This window comes from Poromitra crassiceps (genome assembly GCF_964638095.1).
Source record: "Poromitra crassiceps genome assembly, chromosome: 23".
NCBI lineage: Eukaryota > Metazoa > Chordata > Actinopteri > Beryciformes > Melamphaidae > Poromitra > Poromitra crassiceps.
Genome location: NC_139639.1, coordinates 21,341,162 through 21,351,161, shown reverse-complemented (window position 1 = coordinate 21,351,161; position 10,000 = coordinate 21,341,162). Strand labels below are relative to the sequence as shown.

General features: G+C 47.0%; 1 protein-coding gene across 14 annotated transcripts in view; it reads right to left on the bottom strand.

The window, feature by feature from the left end:
* mbnl1 (muscleblind-like splicing regulator 1) overlaps positions 1-10,000 on the bottom strand; it is a 55,560-nt gene that overhangs the window by 37,969 nt on the left and 7,591 nt on the right. For all 14 annotated transcript variants that reach the window (XM_083658895.1, XM_083658902.1, XM_083658903.1 and 11 more), the window contains exon 2: positions 1,432-2,467. In XM_083658895.1, coding sequence (XP_083515021.1) covers positions 1,432-1,605 — 174 coding nt within the window. In that variant the 5' untranslated portion in view covers positions 1,606-2,467. The remainder of the gene's footprint in view (positions 1-1,431; positions 2,468-10,000) is intronic.

The following is a 10,000-nucleotide window of genomic DNA, read 5'->3' as shown; positions in this document are numbered from 1 at the left end:
AGGCATTAGCACATTGTGAGGAAACTTGGGGAGAGTTCAGCGTGGGCCAGACAATGTTCCTCTGTCCACATCTGGCTATAAACACACACACACACACACACACATACACACACACACACACACACACACACGCACGCACACACACACACACACACACATGCCGGCCTGCGCCTGATCCTAACCCTGCCCTGCTCTCACTGCCACTGACCACCACTCAACAACGCCTGTAGGGGCAGAACGCAAGCAGAGGCAAAACTAATATTGTGAACTTCTGCTATATAAACGAAACACAGAGAGAAGAAGTCAAAGCTGTGTGTGTGTGTGTGTGTGTGTGTGTGTGTGTGTGTGTGTGTGTGTGTGTGTGTGTGTGTGTGTGCGTGCGTGCGTGCGTGCGTGCGTGCGTGTGTGTGTGTCAGGGCAGGGACGTGAAGGGAAATTTAGGGTCGAGGTCAGAATCACTTTTACCCACCCACCCATCTCTAGAGATCTTGTGTGCTGATCGAAAGAGAGATTGTGAGACAGAGAATGAGAGAGAGAGAGAGAGAGAGAGAGAGAGAGAGAGGGGGGGGGTGTTTGCTTTCCTGCTGCCGCTTAAAAATAGATGGAAAATTACTGCATACGGTGCCCCCACTCTGCCCCCAACCCCTCGCTCAAACACACACGTAGACGAGCCCCCCTCTAACTGCCCCTAGGCCCCCGCAGAGGAAGTGGTTTGACTGAGAGAGAGAGAGAGAGAGAGCTACAACAAGAGGACGCTTCACTCCTCTCTCAGGCGTGTGTTGTCGCTCATGGCGGACATGTGTGTATGTAACGTTACGTACGTGAAATCATACTTGAACAACCTCTGGTATCTGCGAGTTTCCTATCCGACGACTCTCCACGCATCTGCATCACACATAGTGAGACTGTGAGCCTGAAAATAGCACTGGGCCCGTCGTCTTCACCCAGTGTGAGAAGAAGCTGTGCTGATGTTCGGCTCAAGTAACATGGAGATTGGTGGCGCGGTGTTTATGCACGGGGAGTTGGGAGGTGTGACTGGTACGAACGCAATAAACACCGGCCAAAAAACCTTCAGCCCGGCCTCGAAAATTCCACAGCGCAGTGTTACAACGTCTGACTTCTGCTTCCTGAATCTAAGGCAGTTGCAACTCCCCCCCCACCCCTCTGCTGCCCTTGGTCACATGTTCCAGTCACCTGACCAGAAGTAGGCGGGACCAGAGAGAGCACATGCCGAGGGCAGATGGTGGTGCGCTGTTTTAAACAGAGGCCATGTGGGAAACCCTTTACTGCTTGTTCCACTACTCTAGCATGATATATAGGCTGTAGAGCACAGCTATCTTCTGCTTGTAACTCTGCCTGTTGGTTCTGAGTGTGGTCAGTCTGTGTCTGTGTCTCCTCCACCTGCTGTCTTGTCTGATTCAGTATTCTTACCTTAAGTGAGTCGAAGCAGGCGATGACCCGTCCGTTCTCCACCTGGCAGCTCTTGGCCGGGTGGGCGAACTTACACTCCTGGTCGGAGCGCGAACACGTGCCCCTCTGAAACTCCCTACACACCTCCAGTGTCAGCCACTTTGTGTCACGCATGTGCGCAATGTTCATCGCCATGGCAGCAAGTTGGCAACAAAACAAAAAGTATTCCAAGCAGAGATGGGTATAAGCGTGGTGGAAGTACCCCCTAAGTGTCTTTAATCCACAACTTAAAAAGTTCTCTCTTGCTTTATTCGTCGGTGTGGTTACTAGCTGTTGGATGTTTTTTGTGTTACCTCAAGTTGAAATGAAACATTAAGAAAACAAAAAAACAAAAGACGCTTCCTATTGATTGAGGAGACTGCTACTCCGAAAAAGGTGAAATGTTGCCGGACGACGTTTCTCTGTGAATGTTAATGAGTCATTTTCCGCTTCAATCCACCACTGAAGAAGAAGGGAACAAATCCAGCGGACAATCTCACCCGACAACTCGCCCTTGTCTCTGTCACTCTATATCGCGCTCTCTCTCACCTACAGCATTCACAATCCACAGCTGCAGCAAACAGAGGCTCAGGCCAAACCAGAAGCCCTGTGTCCGGGTGCAGTGAAGCAGGCGACACAGCGGCGAGAGCCTGGCTGTGAGTCTGGCTGGAGGTGGGTTAAGGACACTGAGGAGGCCAGTGGAGGCTTTAGGGAGGCGAGGATGGGTTAGAGGCAGAGGCGTGGGTGAGAGGCTGCGTGGGCCTGGATGTGGTCAGTCTGGTGGAGCCTGGCTGCAGTGAGGGCAGAGAGGAGTGGAGGTGGGCGTCGGCGGCAGAGGAGGAGGAGTAGGAGGAGGAGAAGAGCGGGCGGGCGGGTTCTGGGTGTAGGCCGCGAGGAGGGTGTGGCCGCTGTCCTTGTGCTCGCTGGCAGCAAGCGAGCGAGCGAGGCAGGGGGAGGGTGGAGCTTCAGCTGGAGAAGCAGGTCAAAGCTGCAGCAGACGTCAGGGAAGGCACTTCCTCTGGGGAGAGAGAGAGAGAGAGAGAGAGAGAGAGAGAGAGAAGAGAGGGAGAGAAAGAGAGAGAGAAAGAGATTAGTCTGATGATATCCCACCAAAGAATGCGTTGGCTTTATGTTCTCTTCCATGTCTCCCTCACTGGAAGGTTCTGCTTTTGCTCCACTCTTGACCTGGCGCGCTACTCCGACTCATTCTAGTCATGCCACCGCTAAGCTATGCAGCTGTGGGAATGAAGAATAATGTCAAAATGTCAGCAATGCAGAGGGGTGTCAGCTAAGACAAATAAAACTTTCACCCGCCCCGCTCTCTAAACACACATGGCGCGCACACACAGTCATCACGCCACGCCACACACACAAACACTCTCTCACTCACACAGAGGCAGACGTGCACAAAGCAGCCATTCACCGCGTTCCACCACGTTCTGCTCGAAGAAGGCAGCAAAATCAAATCAAGTCCCGTATCACTTACAGTTGAGTACGGCAAAGCCGGTCATGGCAAATCTATTTAGGAGAGAAAGACAGAGAGAGAGAGAGAGAGAGAGAGAGAGAGAGAGAGAGTGAAAGTAAGGGGAAGTGGAGGCAGGGCATGAGGGAGAGGAGGTTAGTCATTTCCCTTCTTGCGAAGCCGTGCGCGAGCGGGGACCAATCGGAGGCGGCGGAGTTGCAGCAACATTTCTGGGCAGAGCGCCAGGTGAGAGCAGGGGGAGGAGCTAAGAGGAGGTTGACCTGCCGCCACCAGGGAGAGAGAGAGAGAGAGAGAGAGAGAGAGAGAGAGAGAGAGACAGAGGGAGAGATAGTCCCAAAACTAATCTTTCTCCTCGCTATGACAACTACCGGATTCCTTGCAGTCAGATGGTAATAGGGTGATGAATTTCTCTCTTAGCACAAACAACATTGCACAAAATATCCTGGTAAATATTATTGAGTGGGAACTCGAGCATTTCCAAATGAGAAGATAGCGTCGTCATCGGAGTAATACCACGAGGGTCTCTCAAAGAGATGTGTGCTGTGATAATATCATGTTTATGTTCCTGCCTTCATAAACCAAAATTCCCATTTGTCACCATCACACACACAGATGAGATCATCTGTGTTTTCCCCCCCCTGTTTTGCAATGGCGGTGTTTTGTAATGTTGCCAGAGTTCTCTATTTTTGGTGAAACCATTGTGTGCTTGCGAGGGGGGATTTGTATGATTGGGATCCCAGGGGCCCATTCCTCTCTTATCACAAGGGCAGGGTAACTCACCACGCCCTATCTGGAGACATCGCCTTTCCCAGAACAGCATGTGCACCTTCAGCAACGCTACGGAGCACCACTCACTACAACAGCGCGCAGTATATATCAGAGCCCTGCAGCAGACCTGCCCACCTCATGATGACCCAGCAACATGGATTATGTTTACAGAGAGGGGCGAGGGAGGGAGAGAGAGAGAGAGAGAGAGAGAGAGAGAGAGGGAGAGAGACACAGATGAAAAGTGAAAGAGGAATCAGCCTAGCTTCACCTTGGATGACCCCCCCCCCAGGACAGCGTAAGTAACGTTGCTGCTAGAAATGACCTTTGGAGTGCAAGCGTAATGGTAACATATACACTACACCTGCCCAACCCCAACATGTGCACACACGCACACGCACACACACACCCACACAGGCACACACACACGCACACACACACACACACACACACACACACACACACACACTGGGCCCGGCGCCACGAGGGGGCCTAAGGGGGCTTTGCCCCCTCAGTTCAATTTTCTGCCCCCTCACCTAAAAAAAAGAAAAGAAAATTTTTTTTGTGTGTGAATAGTAGTCTTTCTTGTGTTGTTATTGCGCTTTTCAGAGGTTATTATGGTTCAAAAGTCCAGAAATAGGCATAGCGGGTATATAACCTATGTTTTACGATATAAAAAAATATATATAAAAAAAATAAAAAATCAGCCCCCTCCCCAGTTATCAGAATCAGAATCAGAATCAGAATGACTTTAATGATCCCCGAGGGGAAATTGGGACAAGTTACAGTAGCCCCCTCAGTCATTTCATCCTGGCGCCGGCCCTGACACACACACACACACACACACACACACACACACACACACACACACACACACACACACACAGGCACGCACACGCACACGCACACACACACACACACACACACACACACACACACAGGCACGCACGAACACACACACACATACCAAATTATCTCCCATGTCATGCACCCTGGCAGAGACACCAGACCATAACATTTAAGGGAGCGTACCTATGTTCCCCGGGTCCTATATTCCCCGGGTCCTATGTTCCCCGTTTTTGTGGGACCGGGGAACATAAAACCCTTCCTAACCTCCCCCAGACCCTAACCCAAAACCTAACCTCTCCCACCCCTCACGCCTAAACCTAAGGTCGGCATTGCGGGTGGTCGGCATAGCGGATAGACACCCCAAATGTTACGGAGAGTGTTAAAAACGGGGAACATAGGACCCGGGGAACATAGGACCCGGGGAACATAGGGATGACCCCACATTTAATAAATGAAAAGGTTTAAGTTTAGCGTGCTCCTAGAGGGTAGCCTGCACAAGGAGTGCTCGTGTTTGACTTAAAGTGTTTTATCATCTGTTCTTAGTGTTTGTTCTTATCTTGTCTGTCTGTAGGTTTGCAACTTTTTATATTATGTTTTTCTGTAACAGGGCGCTCTTGCAAATGAGGGGCCACCCCTGTATAAATAAAGGCAAAATAATAATAATAATAGAAAGAGCAACAGCTACAGTACAGTATATTATCCACTTTGTATATTGCCTAATTTGCCTCACTGCTCAATATATTTTTAAATACAGATAATGACATTGTTTTAAATTTTGCTTCTTTTTTAAATAATAACCTCAGTAATGTTCCTTTGTCAGTTTTACAGCACTTTATGCTAAAAACATTTGGAGCGAGGGAGTGACTGGATGGTAAGAGAGAGACCTGGACAAACACAGACAGCCCATGCTATTCTTTGTTTACATCACTAGGGACATGTTTCTATTCCCATCAACTTGCTCATCCATCATTACATCTTTCACATTCCTGTGAAAATGCCAACTCAGCCCAGTCAGTCCAAACTCTCTCTCTCTCTCTAACTCCGCCCCCCGGGACGTGTCATTTGAATATCACATCATGTTGATGTTATGTGTGTATATTGCTACAGCGCAGTCTAATAGAGCCGATGGCAACACACTCTTACAACACAAATACACTTTTAAATGAGATGAAGTGCAAAAGGGGGCGACACATTTAGGGGGACTATCTTTGGCCTGATCAGACAGAACTCAAACCGCAGCTGGAGAGGAACTAATGATGATGGAATAGTCCTCACCATTATAAACCTGAAGGCCCCATGGGCTGACTTCAATCAGAAGAGAGAATGTGATGACTCGACGCATGAGAAGCTGATACCCCCCCTGTGTTCTGGCTGACTGCCTCATCTGTTTCTATGGTTTCTCCTAAGTCAGAGCAGCAGATATGTGCCTGCAGTATGGCACGCTATAAGACCGTGCCAAAGTGATAATGCGCCTTATTATCATCCATCATGCCGGGACATGGGCCTCCTTCACCTATTGATTGCTTCACCTCAATACGCTTTCATGTCAGTAAGCCACTCCTTTTATCTAATTCCACTTTGAAATGTCTGTGCCATTTGTCTCCGAGGCATCCAACCATTCAGTTCAAAAAGACTTCATTTGCTGTGGTTTGTCTACTCTTTTTCTTTAAAGTCACGCTGCCATGTATTTCGGTACAATGTATAGAGAGCTCCAGGGATGACGTATTTTTGTAGGCCGAATGCGGAAGTCCCGAACTTCCTGGTTCTTCACTGTTTCTGTCTATGGGATTTTTGAATGGGTTTTTGGCGCGATGCTTCAAATAATGTCTGTGGGCAACGCAAGTTTAATCAAACGCGAATCAAGGTTCAGCGGGATAATCTTCACACATGAGGACCACTTTCATGAGTTTTGAAGCGTAACTGCGAGCCCTAGAGGTAAAAAGCTCGTGCTAAGCTAATCCAGAACTACACACAGTGTCGCATAGGCGCCCACACATTGATTGCAAGAGAAAGAATTTCCGCGTTCACTCGTGATGACGTATAATATCCGCGTCGACATTGTAGTCTCATTTAGCCGTTTGCTAGCTAGCCACCCTTTTAACGGCACATAAAAGCTTCAAAACTCATAAAAGTGGTCTTCATGTGTGAAGATGATGTTACTAAACACTGGTTCGCGTTTGATTAAGCCAGCGTTGCCCAGAGAGATTATTAGAAGCATCGCGCCAAAAACCCATTCAAAACTCCCATAGGCGAAAACTGTGAAGAACCAGGGCTGTTAGCATCGATGATTTCCGGACTCGTTCCTGGAGCTCTCTATTGTTGAGACATAGGATATAGGTTTGAGATGTTCGGTTCTGGAAGCGCTTTTGGCGCAGATTCTCCAGACCCAACACGACCCAACGGTCTCCGAGATTAGAAAACAATAATCAAGGTTGCTGTAATGATCTTCTTCAGTCACAAATGTTTCAACCTCGTGCGAAACTGTGTTTTTTTTCCGGTCGCTTTCGTCTTTTCAAGCGGCACCAAACACTACAATACCCATGACCCTTAGAGGCTGTTGCTACAGTATGGTCAATGACAGACACGATGGAAAGCAGTAGAATAAAGTGCAATTGTGCATTCCTGACTGATAGGTACAAGAAGTTGGACAATGTTATTCTTGTCGTAACATTGTACCCTTTGGTCTATCTTGTATAGCTCTAGATACTAGTCTCTTCCACCCGACAAGATTGTCAAAGACAATGTTACAAAGCTTATTATGCTCTGTGTAATTATGGGACTTCGATGGTGTTGCTTCCTGGAACATGGAGATAGCCACACCCATGGGGAGGGATCATTCAAAAGTGTAAACCAATGGGATCTCAGTAAGGGAGAGAAAGGCAGTGTTATTTGATAGGAGGGGCAGGAGTGTTCAGAAGATAATGGTTTTCTTGGTTGGAATTTTTATGTATGACAACCGTCACCACTAAAGATGTTCCATTTTCCAGGAAGTGAAAGTAATGAGATGTTGATCATTTTCTTTGGCTGAAATGGTCAATTAGGTGTATGAAATTAGGTATGAGAGAAATAGCTAAAAAGCCCAAAACGTCATTTTTTCATTGATACTGTAGATAGCACCGTTCCTCCACTCCTTTCGTCTTCCTGTTCTTTCCACCCTCCCCAATGCTCTTTCTCCATCCCTCTGTCTTTATGCCCTCAATATGAGCGTATGGCTCGCGCTCGCTGCCAGCATCCTCAGCAGCACTCCCATAGTCTCCAAGGTCTCGCAAGTTGGTGCAAGGTCAACAACACTGGAGGATGGGGACATGGAGAGAGAGAGAGAGAGAGAGAGAGAGAGACAGAGAGAGAGACAGAGAGATACTGTGCTGCCTGTTTCTCTCTCTAGGACACGTGGTGGGAGGAACATGACTTGGCTGCTGGGAGAAAAGAAGAGGAAGTGTGTCTACAACATCAGCATGTCCATGGAGGCGTAATACAGCCCATCGCCCATCGGCTCATGGTCATGTGACACCAGAAAGCTAAGATATGCCTCAACAGCACAAACACTGAAACGCAACACCGCCTTTTACTTTCTCTTGGTTACCAGAAAACAATGTGTTCTGAATGAGTCAAAGACGCCGGTGGAATCCACCCTCACCTACGCCAAAAGCGCCGACTCAGCAGAACGTCTGGCAGTGATTTGCACAGTGGACTGTGATGGATGGCGCTCAGACGTTACGAGGTATCCTTGAACACAGAGAGGTGTGTTGTTATGAAGGCATGCCCCGACCAATGGAAAGTTACAGCAATGGAGGCGAGGTGCTAGTTGCTAATCTGGGCTGGTCTTGGACTTGTCATTGTGACTAACTGCTGCAAGACAACAAGACAGAGGGTGTGGCTCACAGTTATGATAAGGCTTCCTGAGCAATGACTGAGTGCTACATTATTAGTCTAGCAACAGCATAGCTGGAGACCACAGGTCACGAGTTACTGGAGGCCCTACTCTGCATAATCACTCTCCATAGCAAATGGAACAGGGGGTAGAAGTCAAAGCAGAAGCAAAGTATAAGATGTTCAGACTTTAAATAGGCTATACCAGCACTCACTGGTCATGTTACAACCAGGTTCGACACTAACATCCTGGCGTCCCAGGAACGATAAAATATGTATTTGGGACGAACATAAATCCTCCCCGGGACCGGGTCGAGACGAAGAGGATTTTTTATTTTGAATTTTTATTTGATTTTTTCCCACTTGTAAAATGTCAGCTGAGCCGACTGGCAGTGCACATATCACTGTCACTGTCACTGGGAAACGCTTTGCGTCTTCTGAGAATAGTTAGCGTGCACTCGGGAGTTTGTTGACTCCTCGCCTCGACTGCACTCGGCTACTCGAGTCTATTTTCCAGGCAAGCAGGTAGTTCTATCAAACAAGCTTTTTAATAAAAGCTACGCTAACCTCGTCGCTAATGTCAGCTTTCATTTAAGTTTTGACAGTTTGCTAACAGCCTTATCTGACCAGTTCTCAAGCAAATGTGACAGACTTTACAAAAGTGTTGCCACTGGAAAATGTTGAATTATCGTACCTGAGGGTCAAAATGATCTTCTTCTTCTTATGGCTTTTTTGCGGCAGACTTGCATCTTCCACCACTTATATAGCCTCAGCCACGAAGGATTTATGACATCACTGATGACATCACAATTGCTCGAGTGACATCACTGATGATGTCACAATTGCTCAAGTGACATCACTGATGACATCATAATTCCTGATTTATGACATCACTGATGATGTCACAAACATACACAGCCTGCAAAATCCTGACTAACCATCGCCCGCCCACTTAGACAATTTTAATGATGATGATGGGCTAGATGATGATGATGATTTGAATCTCATTTTTAAAATCACAACACAAGATTCAACTTTCCATTTTAAATCAGGTGCTTTTTACTTTTAAAGTACATTTTACAACAGTAAGTACTTTCACTGAGGTAAAGCAACAGCGAAATAATAATACTACTTGAGTAGGAAATTCCAGCACTCTATCTACCATGGAACTAAAATTACTTTGTCCTATGAGACATGAATGCATGATTGGCTGCAAAGACGTTGTGAGAAGACATGTATAAACAGAGAGATATAGGATCCATATTAGTATATTGATTACAACTAAGTGTCACAAAATGATCGAATTATCGTACATTATGGGAATTTTGGCATTATTGATTGAGGGTGAAATTATCATACAAATACGACAATTATCTATCTGGCAACGCTGCTTACAACCTTGTTTGTGTTCTTGATGTAATTTTATGTAACTTTTTGAAGCGTAAATGCCTTTTTTTAAACGCTTGAAAAGTCATAAAAGTGGTCCTCATTTGGGAAGACGATCTTGCTGAACACAAAGTTCGCCGTTTCAGAAACTTTTGTTAACCGCAGACCTTATTTCATGCATTTAACCAAAATTCCCAT